We start from the raw sequence: 20,591 nt of genomic DNA, 5'->3' as shown, positions 1-20,591 counted from the left end.
ACCCGGTGAGGGGGTGGCAAGTGGGCAGCCATCTGCAAGCTAAGGAGAGAGTCCTCACCAGAGATCAACCCTGCCAGCATCTTGATCCTGAACTCCCAGCTTCCAGAACTATGGGACAATACATTTCTGCTGCTTAAGCCACTTAAGTCTGTGGTTTTTGTTATGGTGGCCCCAGCAGTGAATACACCATCCCTTTTGGAGTGAAAATCAAAGTCCTTATAGTGGCCAGCATACTTCCCTGTGAGTTTCCCACTGTTATTGTAACAAATTACTATGAATTTAGTGGCTTAGAACAACACCTTGTTATGTTTAGTTCTGAAGTCAAAGTCTGAAACGGGTCTTCCTGGGCTAAAACCGAGGTGTTGGTCTTGTTGTCTTGCTCCTGGAGGCTCTGGGGGAGAATCTATTTCCTTGCCTTTTCCAGCTCCTAGAAGCTGCCCCTACTCCTAGTAGCCTCATCCTCTGTCTTCAAAGCCAACAAGGTCATCACTCCAGCCTGTGCTTCTGTTGTCACCTCTCCTTCTCTGATACACTGCCTTCCTCTTTCATAGGTAAGGAATTTTACTTTTACATTAAGTCCACCTTTACATTACATCCTGGATAATCCAGCATGATCTATCAGCTACTGAGCAACCTAATTCTACCTGCCACCTTCATTTCCTCTCAGCAAGTAACAGAACAAAGTGACGGTTTCCAGGGATTAGAATGTGGACTTCTACGGGGAGGTAGGAGGGTGATTGTTACTCTACTGACTGCATTCAGCATCCCTGCAACTTCTTTGAGTTCATTTCCCTGCACTCTCTCCTCCCTTCCTCCACTGGCCCCACGTGGGCCTTTTGCTTTCCAGGAAACATCAGATGTGCCAAGCAAATTCCCACCCAGGGCCTCTATATTCACTGTTTCCTTTGCCAGGAGTGCTTGACCCCAGTGGTCAGCGCAGTTCCTACTGACCTCTTACCCAGGGATTGCCCTGATCTCTCTGTGCAAAATTACAACCCCACCCTCACCATCCCCTCCTCCCTATGCCTGCACTGTTTTTTCACATAGTGGTTGCAGTCTTTGGATGGATGTATATGTTCATGGTCATCTCCCCAGCCCTCCCCACTAGAATGCAAGTCCAAGAGAGCAGAGACTTTGGCCATGTTCATTGCTGTCCCCCTGCACCTAACTCAAAGTCTAGCAAATAGCAGGTGCTCAGTAAATGGTTTCCAAATAAATAAGTAAATAGAATACAAAGTGTGATGCAAAGGCCTAAACCTAAATTACACTAGATAAGCTTAAAAATGTGAATGAAAATTTTAATTGATGAATAAAAACAGAGCTGCAATCTACAGAAATCCTTAGACATAGCAAAGTAATCAAGAAAAGGATGAGTGCACGCCATAAATCCATGGGAGGCTTTTGGTCAAGGACGTGCATGGGCATTCAACACTTTTAGGGCAGGGAGGGGCTCTCTGGGGCACCCTGCTGAGAATTCTTTGGAAGTGACTTTGAAAGCAGTGAGGGCAAAGGGCCACAGAATCCACCTGTAGGAGCTGAGGTTTGGGGGAAATCCCAGGGCGTTCCGCCATTTCTCTGACACACTTGGGAGTGGTTACCTCAAGTCAGGAAACGTTGTAAAGGCCCAGAAGGGAGATTATTCTATTCACATACCTCAAACCGTTCCTGTCCCATGGACGTGAAAATACTTACTTTGGGGAGACAACAGGTTTGGTTATCGGTTGGGCATAATTTTGTTTTTTTCCAGCTGGAGGAAGAGGAGAGAGCCTGACAGTGAAAACGGAAATCATGAGAAAGAGAAAATTGGAAATTCAGAAAACTGCTTTAGCACTCTCAGGTAAGGGAGATCCCCACAGTGGCCCCAAATTGGAAGACACAATCTGCCAATGGGAATCTTTATAATCAGGATGGTCTGGGGAACCTCAGGCCGATGACCCTGGCACTTGTTCACTGACCAGGGGTTCCTGGGCTGCAGTCCTCTAGTTCCAGAAGCTCTTTGACCCGCATGTGGGGGGCCCTGCCATAGCCCTTTCCCTCCTGTGCTTACTCTGCAGATTCCTCATTGAAACCACACTCCGCCCCTGCTGCCCTGCCCAGAGTGCTGTGCAGCCAACAGGTGAGTAAAGCCGGGCTTTCTGGCCGCTTTGGGATTTTGCTGCCAAGCTGACTGTTTTGGAAATCTTTTGAGAGAAGGATGGCTGCCCCACTCCACGGAACCCAAGCCCTCCGGCCACACTCCATCCTGGATAATCCTTACTTGGGCTTCACCGAGGAGGTCTTGCTTGGTGGCTGAGGGGTCTTGATTAGCTTTCGTGGCCCCAAGTTCCAGGGATCCCAGCAGGTGCAGTAGATGAGGGGGTTGGGGTACATGGCAGGTCAGGGGCTGTCTTGGCTGCTTGGTCAGGAGGCCCTCACCGAAGTGGGAAAACAGCAGCAGAGTTACACTGTTGAGAGTCAGAGCAACAACGCTTAGAGATGAATTGGGAAGAACCAGGGAAAGCCCAAAGCACAGATGACAGATTCTGGAAGCTGTCAGTGTGGTACAGGGTCTCGAACATAGTGCAACACCTCACCTCTGGCCACCCAGGAGATCTGACTTGAACGCTGTTTACCATTTGATGTTGTTGTTATTTAGTCGCTCAGTCATGTCCGACTCTTTGCAACCCCATGGACTGCAGCCTACCAGGCTCCTCTGTCCACAGGATTTCCCAGACAAGAATACTGGAGAGGGTTGTCATTTTCTTCTCCAGGGGATCTTCCTGACCCAGGATCAAACCTGCATCTCCTGCATTGGCAGGCAGGTTCTTTACCACTGGGCCACCTGGGAAGGAGTTGCTGAGTGCTTACTATGAGCCAGATCTACAATAAATGATCAGTCATTGTTATGCCAACTTGACAGGTGAGGATAGTGAGGCTCAGATAGGTAACGGAGGAAGCAAGTCACAAAGCTGGAAACAAACACAAATCTATCTGACTCCTGAGCATTTGCTCTTCCATCAGGTCACACTAGCTATCTCTGAAGTGCAGAGAAATGCCTGTAACAGGTAGGTCATGCATAGACTTTCCTAGAAAAGCAGCTCTGTTACTCAAATTACAGTGCAAGGGAACCTTTCAGGTTCTCTTTCCTGGTCACTGGCCTGAATTGCACAGCCAAAACTCTTCCTTCTCGGCTTCATAAAAACAAAAAACTCTATAACAAAGGTCTGCATGAAAAACAACTATCAGGTAAACATGGAGGCTTGATCATACTTGTTTATCTTATTTCTTTTTCAGAACTCCACTAAAATGAGAGTACAGATTAAGAGAGATATTTAATTCCACAAGAACAGAGAGAGGGAGAGAGGAGACAATATTGCACAAGTGATGTCCATATGGGCTCGGCACTGTGACTCCCTCACTGAGTACACCATAGGAAACTACAGTTCATGGGCCTGCAAAGGACATACAAACCAGCAGAAGCCAATTTCCAGGAGAAAGCCCCCCAAGATGCAGGGTTGGAACTGGTAGATTATCCGATGTTTCGGATGGGTATTCGACATCTGCTGGAGCACATGGTAGGGCAAATGGTATTCCTTCCCCTTCCTCCCCTCCCCCATGTTCTGAGTAAATATGTTACCTTACATGCCAAAAGGGGCTCTGTAGCTGTGATCAAGGATTCACCTCAACCATATTTTTTTTCCTCTAGTTTTTATTAAAGTATATTTGACATACAATATATTCAGTTCAGTTCAGTTCAGTTGCTCAGTCGTGTCTGACTCTTTGTGACCCCATGGACTGCAGCACATCCAAGTCCAAGTCCAAGGGAGTCCAAGTCTTCTCCAACACCACAGTTCAAAAGCATCAATTCTTTAGTGCTCAGCTTTCTTTATAGTCCAACGCTCACATCTATACATGACTACTAGAAAAACCATAGCTTTGACAAGACGGACCTTTGTTGGCAAAGATATGTCTCTGTTTTTTAACATGCTGTCTAGATTGGTGATAGCTTTTCTTCCAAGGAGCAAGCGTCTTTTAATTTCATGGCTGCAGTCACCATCTGCAGAGATTTTGGAGTCCAAAAAAATAAAGTCTCCCACTGTTTCCACTGTCTATTTGCCATGAAGTGATGGGACCAGATGCCATGACCTTAGTTTTCTGAATGTTGAGTTTTAAGTCAACTTTTTCACTTTCCTCTTTCACTTTCATCAAGAGGCTCTTTAGTTCTTTCTCGATTTCTGCCATAAGGGTGGTGTCATATGCATATCTGAGGTTATTGATATTCTCCCAGCAATTTTAATTACAGCTTGTGCTTCATCCAGCCCAGTGTTTCTCATGATGTACTCTGCATAGAAGTTAAATAAGCAGGGTGACAATATACAGCTTTGACGTATTCCTTTTCCTATTTGGAACCAGTCTGTTGTTCCATGTCCAGTTCTAACTGTTGCCTCCTGACCTACATACAGAATTCTCAAGAGTCAGGTCAGGTGGTCTGGTATTTCTATCTCTTTCAGAATTTTCCACAATTTGCTGATATCCACACAGTCAAAGGCTTTGGCGTAGTCAATAAAGCAGAAATAGGTGTTTTTCTGGAACTCTCTTGCTTTTTCAATGATCCAACAGATGTTGGCAATTTGATCTCTGGTTCCTCTGACTTTTCTAAATCCAGCTTGAACATCTGGAAGTACATGGTTCGCATACTGTTGAAGCCTGGCTTGGAGAATTTTGAGCATTACTTTACTAGCATGTGAGATGAGTGCAATTGTGTGGTAGTTTGAGCATTCTTTGGCATTGCCTTTCTTTGGAATTGGAATGAAAACTGACCTTTTCCAGTCCTGCGGCCACTGCTGAGTTTTCCAAGTTTGCTGGCATATTGAGTGTAGCACTTTCACAGCATCATCTTTCAGGATTTGAAACAGCTCAACTGGAATTCCATCACCTCCATTAGCTTTGTTCATAGTGATGCTTTCTAAGGCCCACTTAACTTCACATTCCAAGATGTCTGGCTCTAGATGAGTGATCACACCATCATGATTATCTGGGTCATGAAGATCTTTTGTACAGTTCTTCCTTGTATTCTTGCCACCTCTTCTTAATATCTTCTGCTTCTGTTAGGTCCATACCATTTCTGTCCTCCATCAAGTCCATCTTTGCATGAAATGTTCCCTTGGTATCTCTCATTTTCTTGAAGAGATTTCTAGTCTTTCCCATTCTGTTGTTTTCCTCTATTTGCGTTGATCACTGAGGAAGGCTTTCTTATCTCTCCTTGCTATTCTTTGGAACTCTGTATTCAGATGTTTATTTCTTTCCTTTCCTTCTTTGCATTTAGCTTCTCTTCTCAGCTATTTGCAAGGCCTCCTGAGACACCTATTTTGCTTTTTGCATTTCTTTCCCTTGGGGATGGTCTTGATCCCTGCCTCCTGTACATTATCATGAACCCCTGTCCATAGTTCCTCAGGCACTCTGTCTGTCCAGTCCAATCCCTTGACTCTATTTCTCACTTCCACTGTATAACTGTAAGGGATTTGATTTAGGTCATACCTGCATGGTCTAGTAGTTCTTCCCTACTTTCTTCAATTTAATTGTGAATTTGGCAATAAGGAGTTCATAATCTGAACCACAGTCAGCTCCTGGTCTTGTTTTTGCTGAGTGTATAGAGCTTCTCCATCTTTGGCTGCAAAGAATATAATCCATCCGATTTTGGTGTTGACCATCTGGTGATGTGCATGTGTAGTCTTCTCTTGCGTTATTGGATGAGGGTGTTTGGTATGACCAGCGCATTCTTTTGGCAAAACTCTGTTAGCCTTTGTCCTGCTTCATTCTGTATTCCAAGGCCAAATTTGCCTTTTACTCCAAGTATTTCTTGACTTCCTACTTTTGCATTCCTTATAATGATGAGGACATCTTTTTTGTGTGTTAGTTCTAGAAGGTCTTGTAGGTCTTCATAAAACTGTTTAACTTCAGCTTCTTCAGCATTACTGGTTGGGGCATAGATGTGGATTAATGTGATATTGAATGGTTTGCTTTGGAGATGAACAGAGATCATTCTGTCGTTTTTCAGATTGCATCCAAGTACTGCATTTTGGACTATATTGTTGACTATGATGGCTACTCCATTTCTTTTAAGGGATACAATATATTAGTTTCCAGTATACAACACAGTGATTTGACATTTATATACATTATAAGCTAATAAAAGTCTAGTAACCATTTGTCACATGCAAAGTTATTACAATGATATTGAGAATATTCCCTATGCTATATGTTATATCTCTATGATAGTTATTTTATAACTGGAAATTTGTATCTCTTGATCCTCTTCACCTTTTTTGCCCAAGTTTTTACCCTTCTTCTTTCTGGCAACCACTTTGTTCTCTGTATCTGAGTCTGTTTCTGTTTTGTCTTGTTTGTTCATTTGCTTTTTTAAAAAAAATTTAAAAGTCATTGTTAAAGTTTTTGTTGAAAATAACTCACATTCAAAAGGAAAGGCCAATATGATGTGTTATCAGAATGAGTAAATCAGAGTTGATTGGCTGGTTAAAAAGTCATATGGAAAAGTTGAAAGGAAACTGAGTTTTAAAAGAGTGTAAATAATTAAAATGTTTTAAAATGTTATATTAAAATTAGAAATTTTATTCTAAAGATATAGAATATACTGGAATGTTTGCAAAAATGAAAAAGGATGATTTGTTTTTTAGATTCCATATATAAGTGAAATCATACTGTTTGTCTTTCTCTGACTTGTTTCACTTGGCATAATAGTCTCTAGGTCCATTCATATTATTGCAAATGGCAAGATTTCATTCTTTTTTTGTGACTTAGTAATATTCCATTATATCCCTCTTCACAACATTCTTTATGAAAATTTCCGTTGGGTTTTGGAATCAGTTGGGTCTGATTTTGCACAGGAAATCTGCTTATCATCTGTGGGACACCAATAAATGTACTTTCATTTTTATGAGTCTCAGCTTCCTCATCTGCAAAATGGGGAAAAAATTCATGCCTCCTCACTGGGCTCTCAGGCACATGAAATGAGACCATGTCACGAAAGTTCTCAGCACACTGCCTTGCATACATTAGGGTTTCAAAAACTGGCAATTGAGTTTAGGAACATTATGAAGAAGGTATTTTGTTTACAGAAGCTTTTATTTCTAAATTTGTAGGAGAATAGGCTTTAAAAAATATGTATTAAATTGAATTATGTTTGTTGTAAAGAAAATAACACAGAAAAGCCCAACTAAGTAAAAATAATCCAAAATACTAGCATCTAGAGGTGACCACTGAAAATATTTTGGTGAGTGCCCTCTAGAATTCTCTCTAGTCTAGAGAAACAGATGCATAATTTTCCATGAATGAAAGAAAATTCTACTTACATCCTAGACATGCCTTTTTAAACATATAGTCAGTAACTATATACATATAAAATCATAGAATTATTTTTAAACTTAAGTTTACTGTGGAGAAATTCCTAAAATGTACAGTAGAGAAAAGAGTACAGTGAACTCACACATATTGTCACCTAGCTATAATAACTAGCAATTTATGGCTAGTCTCTTCCATCTTAGCTCACCTTTTTAAAAATTGGAGAATAATTGCTTTACAATGTTGTGCTTGTTTCTGCTGTACAACAATGTGAATCAACTGTAAGTTTACATATACACCCTCCCTCTTGAGACTCCCTCCCACTCCCCTCCCCTACCCCTCTAGGTCATTGCAGAGCAGTGAACTGAGTTAATCCACTTTTCTAACACTAGATTATTTTAAAGAAAATTTACAGCAAATCTATAATTTTAATTATTTAAAACAAACCTTTTAAACAAGACTGAAGACTTCCTTGGTTGTCTAATGGTTAAGAATCTGCCTGCCAAAGCAGGAGGCACAGGTTTCATCCCTGGTCCAGGAAGATTCCACGTGCTGCAGGGAAACTAAGCTCACGTGCCACAAGTACTGAGCCCTCACACCCTGGAACCCATGCTCCACAACAAGAGAGTAGCCCAGCTCACTGCAACTAGAGAAAGCCCACGTGCAGCAACGAAGACCCAAGCGAACAAAAAGTAAACAACAAAAAAAAAATTAAAAAGCCTGAAATTTGTTTCTATATTATCATGACTTTGTAAATTTCTCTTCTATGAATGTACCCATTTATACTTTTAGCTAGTTTTGTAAATAAACATTTGCTTGTTTCCTTTTTTCCCGATTATGCCGATTATGAGCAATGCCTTGGTGCATATTCTTTTGCTCTTATAAAGTAAAGGCTTCCAAACACCCATGGGAATGATACTCAAAATTATTAACAACCAGTAAGACAAGGGTATGGAACAAGCAGAATAGTTGAGGGTTATGGAGTGTAACAGGGTGACAGAGGACCCCACTCCCATCCCCACACCAGGTAGTAACCACTCGCTGAATCCTGAGGAGGTCTGGGGGTGCCAGGAGAATTGTGGAGGTAACCAAGGAGGCAGGCATGACATTTGAGGGGCTTGAACAATGTATATGAACAGTCAGTATGGCAGTATTTTATATTTCAATAACTGTGCATACAAGCTAAATGTCACCCCTCTGCCTTCATATTCCTTCAAGAGGGAATCACTGTTAACAGCTTTTTGTGTATCTTTCCAGGAATATTCTATAATATTTAAAAAGTTTTTACATAAACAAGAACACACTTTACACACTACACCATGCTGTGCCTTTTTTGGTATATGTATATCTGGACTTTCCAGGTGGCTCAGTGGTAAAGAATCTGTCTGCCAGGCAGGAAACTCAAGTTCGATCCCTGGGTTAAGAAGATCCCCTGGAGAAGGAAATGGCAACCCACCCTAGTATTCTTGCCTGGGAAATCCCATGGACAGACGCGCTTGGGAAGTTACAAATCCAAGGGGTCACAAAACAGTTGGACACGACTTGGCAACTAAACAACAACAGGATATCTAATAGATATTTCCATATCAGCATGGATGGATCTAATGCATACACAGTGGCTAGATGTGCATTTTATGGCTCCAAGACTACAGGGGTGTGTGTGTATGTTTTAGAATCTTGCCCCTCACTCTTTTCCTTTCCTATCTCTCTTTCTGATGATTTTACCTGAGACTTATGGACTGAATGTGCCAATTGGTGACCCTGTAGTCACCAGTGCGCAGCTGAGCCTCCAGAAAGGTCACTGGTTCGCATTAATAATCAGAAGAAAAAAATTTTTATGAAACATCTTTCCAAAGAGCTTACCTTGGACTGCCCAAAGATTTGTTTTCCCCATGTAGTTTCTTTTCAATTCAAGAGTCTTAAAGTCACCATAAGGTTAGAGAAGCTCTTTTTCATCAATGAAAAATCAGAATTAATTTTAGGTCAAATCCGGAGGGTTCCAGGATGCGAGACTTTAGTGGTCATTCCAAGTGATTGAAATGCCAGAGCAGAAAATCCACAGTTTTCCAGGGAATCCAGTCAAAGTCTTTCACAAAGGCTGACCTGGCATGAGCATGAATTTCCCTTCTGAAGACAGTCCAGCGTGAGGCTTTTAGTATTGCAGTGTAAGTCAAACTAGAGGAGAAAGTCACTCCTTCACTCAGACTCTCTTGTGAGAGTTGGAGTTGTGAGATATTTCCTTAGCAGATAGTGGGGGAAGGTTTGTTTCTTTTATTGCTATGGAAACAGAACGGCAGCATCTCATTGGCTCAGGCCCTCAGCTCTTAAGAGAGAAGTCTGGAGAAGCAGCCATTAAGAAATTCTCCAAGATGTGAGACAAGATATGTTTAAGACATACTACCGGAGGAAACAGAATTAAGTAGCACTCCTAGGCTTAGTAGGCTGTGGCAGGATCTGTGGTGGGTTTTAAATTCTTGTCATTTGCTCACAGAAACCTAAAACTCTAAAGCAGGCACTTTCTTCCTTGAATTTCAGGCTTTGAAATCTGTTTAAGTGCCAGGCCCCGGGGGTAGGAGGCCTTTTCAATTACCAAGAAGCTCAGATTTTTTTTGCCGGAAAAGAAAACTGCTTTTACTCATTACAGAAAAAAAGAAGCTTGTTTATCAAAGACCAGTAACTTTTATTTTTATTCTACTGCACCTCACTGTATTGGACATGAAAGTGAAAGTGAAGTCGCTCAGTCGTGTCCGACTCTTTGCGCGACCCCATGGACTGTAGCCCACCAGACTCCTCTGTTCCTGGGATTTTCCAGGCAAGATACTGGAGTGGGTTGCCATTTCCTTCATATTTTATTGTAAAAAATTGCATGAAATAATACCCTTATTACATACTATTTTATCTTTCTTTTTAAAATAATTTTAAATTTTCATTTATGTTTAAAAATTATTTTAAAAATTTATTGTATATTGGAGCAGAGTTGATTAACAATGTTGTGTTAGTTTCAGGTGTACAGCAAAGTAATTCAGTTATACATATACATATGCCTATTCTTTTCCAAATTCTTTTCCTATTTATGTTACTACAGAATATTGAGCAGAGTTCCTTGTGCTATACAGTAGGTCCTTGTTGATTATCTATTTTAAATGCAGTAGTGTGTACATGTTAAGACCAGACTCCCAATCTGTTCCTTCTTTTATATTTTTAACAATTCTTCTATTTAAAATGAAAGCTCATTATAAATCCACTTTATTGATTTCATGATTTGTCATAAGCCAGAGCTTTTAGAACATTGGTATAAGTTCATCCATTCATTCTACTCCATCAGATCAGTTCAGTTCAGTCACTCAGTTGTGTTCAACTCTGCGACCCCATGGACTACAGCACGCCAGGCTTCCCTGTCCATTACCGACTCCTGGAGCTTGCTCATATTCATGTCCATTGAGTTGGTGATGCCATCCAACCATCTTGTCCTCTGTCGTCCCCTTCTTCTCCTGCCTTCAATCTTCCCAGCATCAGGGCCTTTTCCAATGAGTCAGTTCTTCGCATCAGGTGGCCAAAGTATTGGAGTTTCAGCTTCAACATCAGTCCTTCCAATGAATATTCAGGACTGATTACCTTTAGGATGGACTGGTTGGATCTCCTTGCAGTCCAAGGGACTCTCAAGAGTCTTCTCCAACACCACAGTTCAAAAGCATCAATTCTTCAGTGCTCAGCTTTCTTTATAGTCCAAACTCACATCCATACATGACTACTGGAAAAACCATAGCTTTGACTAGAAGGAACTTTGTCGGCAATGTAATGTCTCTGCTCTATAATATGCTGTCTAGGTTGGTCATAGCTTTTCTTTCAAGGAGCAAGCGTCTTTTAATTTCATGCCTGAGGTCACCATCTGCAGAGATTTTGAAGCACCAGAAAATAGTCTTTCACTGTTTCCACTGTTTCGCCATCTATTTGCCATGAAGTGATGGGACCAGATGCCATGATCTTAGTTTTCTGAATGTTGAGTTTTAAGCCTGGTTTTTCACTCACTTCTTTCACTTTCATCAAGAGGCTCTTTAGTTTTTCTTTGCTTTCTGCCATAAGGGCGGTGTCATCTGCATATCTGAGGTTATTGATATTTCTCCCAGCAATCTTGATTCCAGCTTGTGCTTCATCCAGCCCGGCATTTCTCATGATGTACTCTGCGTATAAGTTAAATAAGCAGGGTGATGACATACAGCCTTGACATACTGCTTTCCACATTTGGAACCAGTCTGTTGTTCCACATCCGGTTCTAACTGTTGCTTCTTGACCTGCATACAGATTTCTCAGTAGGCAGGGCAGGTGGTCTGGTATTCCCATCTCTTTCAGAATTTTCACAGTGTGTTGTGATCCACACAGTCAAAGGCTTTGGCATAGTCAATAAAGCAGAAGTAGATACTTTACTGGAACTCTCTTGCTTTTTTGATGATCCAGCAGATGTTGGCAATTTAATCTCTGGTTCCTCTGCCTTTTCTAAATGCAGCTTGAACATCTTGAAGTTCATGGTTCACGTATTGCTGAAGCCTGGCTTGGAGAATTTTGAGCATTACTTTGCTGGCCTGTGAGATGAGTGCAATTATGCAGTAGTTTGAACATACCTTGGCATTGCCTTTTCTTTGGGATTGGAGTGAAAACTGACCTTTTCCAGTCCTGTGGCCACAGATGAGTTTTTCAAATTTGCTAGCATATTGAGTGCAGCACTTTCACAGCATCATCTTTTAGCATTTGAAATAGCTCAATTGGAATTCCATCACCTCCACTAGCTTTGTTTGTAGTGATGCTTCCTAAGGCCCACTTGACTTCGCACTCCAGGATGTCTGGCTGTAGGTGAGTGATCACACCATCGTGGTTAGCTGGGTCATGAAGAGCTTTTTTGTATAATTCTTCTATGTATTCTTACCACCTCTTTTTAATATCTTCTGCTTCTGTTAGGCCAATACCATTTCTGTCCTTTATTGTGCCCATCTTTGCATGAAATGTTTCCTTGGTATCTCTCATTTTCTTGAAGAGATCTCTAGTCTTTCCCATTCTATTGTTTTCCTCTATTTCTTTGCATTGATCACTGAGGAAGGCTTTCTTATCTCCTTGCTATTCTGTGGAACTCTGTATTCAAATGGGTATATCTTTCCTTTTTCCTTTCTCCTTTCTCCAGTACCCTTGCCTGGAGAATCCCATGGACAGAGGAGCTGGGTAGGCTGCAGTCCATGGGGTTGCTAAGAGTCAGACAGGACTGAGTGACTTCACTTTCACTTTTCACATTCATGTATGGGAGAAGGAAATGGCAACCCACTCCAGTGTTCTTGCCTGGAGAATCCCAGGGACGGGGGAGTCTGGTGGGCTGCCGTCTATGGGGTCGCACAGAATTGGACATGACTGAAGCGACTTAACAGCAGCAGCAGCAGCTTTTCTCAGCTATTTGTAAGGCCTCCTCAGACAACTATTTTGCTTTTTTGCATTTCTTTGTCTTGGGGATGGTCTTGATTACTGCCTCCTGTACAATATCATGAACCTCTGTCCATAGTTCTTCAGGCACTCTGTCTATCAGATCTAATCCCTTGAATCTATTTCTCAATTCTACTGTATAATTATAAGGGATTTGATTTAGGTCATACCTGCATGGTCTAGTGGTTTTCCCTACTTTCTTCAATTTAATTCTGAATTTGGCAATAAGGAGTGCATGGTCTCAGCTATAGTCAGCTCTGGGTCTTGTTTTTGCTGGCTTTATTGAACTTCTCCATCTTTGGCTACAAAGAATATAATCAATCTGATTCAGTGTTGATCATCTGGTGATGTGCATGTGTAGAGTCTTCTCTTGTGTTGTTAGAAGAGGGTGTTTGCTCTGACCAGTGTGTTATTTTGGCAAAACTGTGATAGCGTTTGCCCTGCTTCATTTAGTACTCCAAGATCAATTTGCTTGTTACTCCAGGTATCTCTTGACTTCCTACTTTTGCATTTCAGCCCCTTATCATGAAAAGGACATCTCTTTTGGGTGTTAGTTCTAGAAGATCTTGTGTGTCTTCATAGAACTGTTCTTCAGCATTACTCTTGGGGTATAGACTTGGATTACTGTGATATTGAATGGTTTGCCTTGGAAATGAACAGAGATCATTCTGTCATTTTTGAGATTGCATTCAAGTACTGCATTTCAGACTCTTTTGTGGACTATGAGGGTTACTCCATTTCTTCTAAGGGATTCTTGCCCACAGTAGTATATATAATGGTCATCTGAGTTAAATTCACTCATTTCAGTCCATTTTAGTTCACTGATTCCTAAAATGTTGATGTTCACTCTTGCCCTCTCCTGTTAACCGCTTCCAATTTACCTTGATTCATGGACCTAACATCCAGGTTCCAATGCAATATTTTTCTTTACAGCATCAGACTTTACTTCCATCACTAGTCAGATCCACAATTGAGTGTTGTTTTTGCTTTGGCTCCATCTCTTCATTCTTTTCTTGAGTTATTTCTCCACTTTTCTCCAGTAGCATATTGGGCACCTACCCACCTGGGGAGTTCATCCTTCAGTGTACCATCTTTTGGCTTTTTGTACTATTCATGGGGTTATCAAGGCAAGAATACTTGCCATTTCCTTCTCCAGTGGACCATGTCTTGTCAGAACTCTCCATCGTGACCTGTCCATCTTGGGTGGCCCTACATGACATGGATCATAGTTTCAGTGGGTTAGACAAAGCTGTGGTCCATGTGAGCAATTTGATTAGTTTTCTTTGATTGTGGTTTTTATTCTGTCTGCCCTCTGATGGATAAAGATAAGAGGCATATGGAGGTTTCCTGATGGGAGAAACTGACTGAGGGGGAAACTGGGTCCTGTTCTGATGGGCAGAACAAAAGCTAGTGGAGGTGATGGAATTCCAGTTGAGCTATTTCAAATCATAAAAGATGATGCTGTGAAAGTGCTGCACTCAATATGCCAGCAAATTTGGAAAACTCAGCAGTGGCCACAGGACTGGAAAAGGTCAGTTTTCATTCCAATCCCAAAGAATGGCAATGCTAAAGAATGCTCAAATTACCACACAATTGCACTCATCTCACACACTAGTAAAGTAATGCTCAAAATTCTCCAAGCCAGGCTTCAACAATACATGAACCATGAACTTCCAGATGTTCAAGCTGGTTTCAGAAAAGGCAGAGGAACCAGAAATCAAATTGTCAACATCTGCTGGATCATCAAAAAAGCAAGAGAATTCCAGAAAGACATCTATTTCTGCTTTATTGACTATGCCAAAGCCTTGACTGTGTGGATCACAATAAATTGTGGAAAATTCTGAAAGAGATGGGAATACCAGACCACCTGACCTGCCTCTTGAGAAACCTATATGCAGGTCAGGAAGCAAAGTTAGAACTGGACATGGAACAACAGACTGGTTCCAAATAGGAAAAGTACGTCAAGGCTGCATATTGTCACCCTGCTTATTTAACTTATAGGCAGAGTACATCATGAGAAAGGCTGGGCTGGATGAAGCACAAGCTGGAATCAAGATTGCCGGGAGAAATATCAATAACTTCAGATATGCACATGACACCACCCTTATGGCAGAAAGCGAAGAAAAACTAAAGAGCCTCTTGATGAAAGTGAAAAAGTTGGCTTAAAGCTCAACATTCAGAAAACTAAGATCATGGCATCTGGTCCCATCACTTCATGGCAAATAGATGGGGAAACAGTGGAAACAGTGGCTGACTATTTTTTTGGGCTCCAAAATCACTGCAGATGGTGACTGTAGCCATGAAATTATTATTTTTTTTTTCTGCTCTCTCCTTTATTTCTTTCTTTTTTTTTTTTTTTTAGAGTCTATAGTTTATTTTTAGTTCATGCTGGACACTGATGAGTACAACAGATTATTATTTTGGTCCGATGTGGATCCAATCTTACATCATTTCTTTCTTTTCTTTTTTTTTTTTTTTAAATTTTAAAATCTTTAATTCTTACATGCGTTCCCAAACATGAACCCCCCCTCCCACCTCCCTCCCCACAACATCTCTCTGGGTCATCCCCATGCACCAGCCCCAAGCAAGCTGCACCCTACGTCAGACATGGACTGGCGATTCAATTCTTACATGACAGTATACATGTTAGAATTCCCATTCTCCCAAATCATCCCACCCTCTCCCTCTCCCTCTGAGTCCAAAAGTCTGGTATACACATCTGTGTCTTTTTTCCTGTCTTGCATACAGGGTCGTCATTGCCATCTTCCTAAATTCCATATATATGTGTTAGTATACTGTATTGGTGTTTTTCTTTCTGGCTTACTTCACTCTGTATAATTGGCTCCAGTTTCACCCATCTCATCAGAACTGATTCAAATGAATTCTTTTTAATTGTAGCCATGAAATTAAAACACACTTACTGATTGGAAGAAAAGTTATGACCAACCTAGATAGCATATTCGAAAGCAGAGACATTACTTTGCCAAGAATGGTCTGTCTAGTCAAGGCTATGGTTTTTCCAGTGGTCATGTATGGATGTGAGAGGTGGACTATAAAGAAAGCTGAGTGCCCAAGAATTGATGTTTTTGAACCGGGGTGTTGGAGAAGACTCTTGAGAGTCCCTTGGACAGAAAGGAGATCCAAACAGTCCATCCTAAAGGAAATCAATCCTGAATATTCATTGGAAGGACTGATGTTGAAGCTGAAACTCCAATACTTTGGCCACCTGATGCAAAGAGCTGACTCATTGGAAAAGATCCCAATGGTGGGAAAGATTGAAGGCAGATGGAGGAAGGGATGAGAGAGGATGAGATGGTTGGATGGCATCACCGACTCAATGGGCATGAGTTTGAGTAAAGTCTGGGAGTTGGTAATGGACAGGGAGGCCTGGCATACTGCAATCCATGGGATAGCAAAGAATTGGACAGGACTGAGTGACTGAACTTAAGTGAACTGAACTGATGGGTGAGGACATGCTCAGTAAATCTTTAATCCAATTTTCTGTTAATGGGCAGTGCTGTTGTTTGACCTGAGGCCAAACTACGGTGGAGGTAATGAAGATAATGGTGACCTGCTTCAAAAGGTCCCATGCATACACTGCAGCACTCAGTGCCCCAACCCAGCAGCAGGCCACTGCTGATCCACGCCTCTTCCGGAGACTCCTGGACCCTCGTGGACAAATCTGGGTCAGTCTCTTGTGGGGTCACTGTTCCTTTCTCCTGGGTCCTGGTGTGCACTAGGTTTTGTGTGTGGCCTCCAAGAGTCTATTTCTCCAGTCCTGTGTAAGTTCTGTCAGCTCTGTGGTGGAGTTAATGGCGACCTTCTCCAAGAGGGCTTATTCCATTCCCAGGTGTGCTGCACCCAGAGCTCCTGCCCTTGTGGCAGAGCACTGCTGACCCATATCTCTGCAGGAGACACTCAAACACTCACAGGCAGGTCTGGCTCAGTCTCCGTGGGGTCTCCTGGTGCACACAAGGTTTTGTTTAAGCCCTCTGAATGTCTCTGGAGGGTATGGGGTTTGATCCTAAATGCAATTTTGCCCCTCCTATCATCTTGCTGAGGCTTCTCCTTTGCCCTTGGATGTGGGGTATCTTTTGTTTTTTGATGGGATCCAACATTTTCCTGTCGATGGTTGTTCAGCAGCAACTTGTAATTTTGGAGTTCTCGCAGAAGATGAGGGCATGTCCTTCTACTCTGCCATCTTGTCCTTACTATCTATTGTGTGCCAGGCACTGTTTGTGAGGTGTGGAAGATACTTTAGTTCCCCTGATCAAAAGGATGGAAGAAACACAAGCTGGAATCAAGTTTGCTGGGAGAAATATCAATAACCTCAGATATGCAGATGACACCACCCTTATGGCAGAAAGTGAAGAGGAACTAAAAAGCCTCTTGATGAAAGTGAAAGAGGAGAGTGAAAAAGTTGGCTTAAAGCTCAACATTCAGAAAACGAAGATCATGGCATCCAGTCCCATCACTTCATGGGAAATAGATGGAGAAACAGTGGAAACAGTGTCAGACTTTATTTTTGGGGGCTCCAGAATCACTGCAGATGATGACTGCAGCCATGAAATTAAAAGATGCTTACTCCTTAGAAGAAAAGTTATGACCAATCTAGATAGCATATTCAAAGCAGAGACATTACTTTGCCGACTAAGGTCCGTCTAGTCAAGACTATGGTTTTTCCAGTAGTCATGTATGGATGTGAGAGTTGGACTGTGAAGAAAGCTGAGCGCTGAAGAATTGATGCTTTTGAACTGTGATGTTGGAGAAGACTCTTGAGAGTCCCTTGGACTGCAAGGAGATCCAACCAGTCCATTCTGAAGATCAGCCCTGGAATTTCTTTGGAAGGAATGATGATAAAGCTGAAACTCCAGTACTTTGGCCACCTCATGCGAAGAGTTGACTCATTGGAAAAGACTCTGATGCTGGGAAGGATTGGGGGCAGGAGGAGAAGGGTATGACAGAGGATGAGATGGCTGGATGGCATCACTGACTTGATGGATGTGAGTCTGAGTGAACTCTGGGAGTTGGTGATGGACAGGGAGGCCTGGTGTGCTGCGATTCATGGGGTCTCAAAGAGTCGGACACGACTGAGCGACTGAACTGACTGAACTGAACTGAGGGAAACAGACAATTAATAAATTCAATAAAAGCACAATGAAGCTTTTATTGAGGGCCTTACCCCATGTACTGGGTGTGGATAGAAAAGATCCCTTTCTAATTTAATGAGTCAGGCAATAGTTTTAACTAGAGAAAGAATTTAACTAGCTTTGCATATTAGAAAGATAAGTTTGACTGCAGTGTAGACAAGCAATTGGAGGGGCCATGGGAGGAAAACCGTTAGGAGTCTGTGGCAGTGGCCAAATGAGACCCAACAGTGGCCTCAACTGAGGGAGAAGCAGTGGAGATGGAGAGAAAGAGGACACTATAGGACTTGGTGATTGAAGGAGATGGAGGTGGTGATGATTCCTGGGTCTCTAGCTCAAGCAATTGAGCAGATGGTGGGGTCATTTATCAAGATGGGAAAGTCTGGGGAACAAACAAGTTCAGGGGAAAAGGTCATGGTTTCTTGGACTTGTTGAGTCTGAGGTGCCAGGAAGACATCCAAGAGGTAAGGTCTGTTACAGAGTTTGTTACATGTTTGGGGTGTTCAAAAGAAGAGTCTGGGCCAGAAACACTAGGAGTCTTCAAAGTAGATCATATTTTAAGCCAAGGTGGTGGATGAGATCATACAGGGAAAGGGTGTGTGTAAGAAGAGAAGAGGATCTAGAACAGAGCCCCGAGAAACAATATTTATGACAGTGCTTATCAAACTGTGGGCCAGGTATTAGTTAAAACATGTACAACTATCATGTGAATGATTGTGGCTTAAATCAAAGATGTTCATTAATTTCATGAAATACAAGTTCTGCTGGTCATGCTACTAGGGTTGGTGCAGACTCAGAAACATCATTTTAGAACTGAGTTCTTTCCATCTTTCTGTCCTGCTACCCTCAGTGTGCTGACAGAGGGGAGCCTCATGGTTGCATGATAGCTGCCACGACTCCAAGTACCATGAGCAGACTGGGTGGTGCGTGTGTGTGTTAGATGCTCATTCATGTCCGACTCTTTGTGACCCTATGGACTGTATCCCGCCAGGCTCCTCAGTCCATGGGGATTCTCCAGGCAAGAATACTGGGGTGGGTTGCCATTTCCTTCTCCAGGGGATAATCCCAACCCAGGGATTGAACGAGGGACTCCCGCATTGCCTGTAGATTCTTTACCATCTGAGCCACCAAGGAAGTCCCAAGCTAGGGTGGGGATGACTTCAAAAGCTAAAAGGGAGGGAGAAAAATTACCAAGAGAAAAAGGGGATTGTATTTAGGGGATTGGAGATTTACTTTGAGTCTGTTTATTGGGTGAAAGTTTATATTTAAAGGCTGTCTTATGCCTTTAAATCCAGGATTTGGGTCTTGTGTGGAGAGTGGCTAAAAACAAAGACACAAATGAAGTGAGTAAGGAAAATCCCAGCCATTTGTTTGAGGTTCAGCACTAATAACTTTGTGGTTTTTTCCCTCCTTTCCTCTTTTTAGACACAAGGACAACTTTAACAGCTCTAAAACAGCAGAGGGGACAGAAATGAAAGCTTCTAGGAGCTAAGTGTTAACTAGAATTTCTAGGAGCTAAGAGTTAACTGCTCCCTTTTTGGTTAAATTTAGGGAAACTTTGGCATTGCATAAAAGGCTCTTCCCAAAAGATCCGTAAGGGGATTGAAGCTACTAAAGTTCTCAGCAACTTTCCCCAAAGCAATCTGTCTTAGTACTTGGAATGGAGGTGAAAGAGGCTAGAATACCAACAGTATAACCAAGAATAAGCTGAATAAATGAATGAGAGAAACAGTGACTTAACAATTCACACATCATCAAAATTAGTTTGCACATTGGTTGAGGAAATGGGCACCATCTTCTGTAACACTGCAGACCTCGTGAAGTGGCAAATGTGATCAGCTGGTGATCGTTTACAAGCTTCCTTCCCATTCATGTAGCTCTGTTTGGTGGCTATAAGAGAATACTCCAGTGTTGAAAAGTCAGTGTTACTTTTAAGGAGCTCGTCATTATTTTCATTTCTCTTTGATCATTCCTTGTCTTTCCAGATGAATTAAGGGTGCCAAGCTAAATCCCAGAGACTCGTTCAGTAGTTTCTGAATGGCCCCTAGCCAGGGAGCCACCGGAATCATGCACAAGCCTGCATGCCACCCTCACACCTAGACAGGGAGGCCGCTGTCCTGAGCCCTGGACTTTAGAGGGCTCTGTATATCACAGGTATGCTCAAACACCTAACTTTGTTAAAGAGCACATGGGCACTTGATCTTGAACTTGGTTTTGGGATAGCAGGACCTGCAACCCTAAACATCCATTCTCATCATAAACATCATCAGGACCCAGGGCAATGCTTCTAGCCATCTCTTGCCCTTTATCTTCAGAACAAAAGATGCCCGTGACCACATGCTATCAATGTTTCTGTGTTGTTCTGCTGCTAAGGTCAGAGACCCTGCTTTGGAATGCAGAAAGGACTGGGGCAAGAGCAGTGAGGTGATAGGAAAGGGAACTTGTTCAAAAACTCTTAGAAAGCTTGAATGCTTGGATTCACCCATAATGAGATACTTTTTCCCAGTGACGCTGAGCATTCATTTTTGCTTCATGTTTTCATTTGTAATTCCACAGGTGCTCATATATCGGAGTGGTACTTGGCAGGAACTACATATTGTGGCTGAAGAGCATTTTGCGGTATGGGTCCTGATTATCTATAAA

General features: G+C 42.1%; 1 protein-coding gene across 2 annotated transcripts in view; it reads right to left on the bottom strand.

Annotated features, from left to right (window-relative positions):
- ALS2CR12 (amyotrophic lateral sclerosis 2 chromosome region candidate 12) overlaps window positions 1-2,413 on the bottom strand; it is a 30,256-nt gene extending 27,843 nt beyond the window's left edge. For both annotated transcript variants that reach the window (XM_005676367.3, XM_005676368.3), the window contains exons 1-2: window positions 2,258-2,413; window positions 1,693-1,767 (exon numbers count right to left, since the gene is read on the bottom strand). In XM_005676367.3, the coding sequence (XP_005676424.1) occupies window positions 1,693-1,767; window positions 2,258-2,370 (188 nt within the window). In that variant the 5' untranslated portion in view covers window positions 2,371-2,413. The remainder of the gene's footprint in view (window positions 1-1,692; window positions 1,768-2,257) is intronic.

This window comes from Capra hircus, chromosome 2 (genome assembly GCF_001704415.2).
Source record: "Capra hircus breed San Clemente chromosome 2, ASM170441v1, whole genome shotgun sequence".
NCBI lineage: Eukaryota > Metazoa > Chordata > Mammalia > Artiodactyla > Bovidae > Capra > Capra hircus.
The sequence above is the reverse complement of the archived record's forward strand: the minus strand, read 5'-3'. Positions and strand labels throughout refer to the sequence as shown.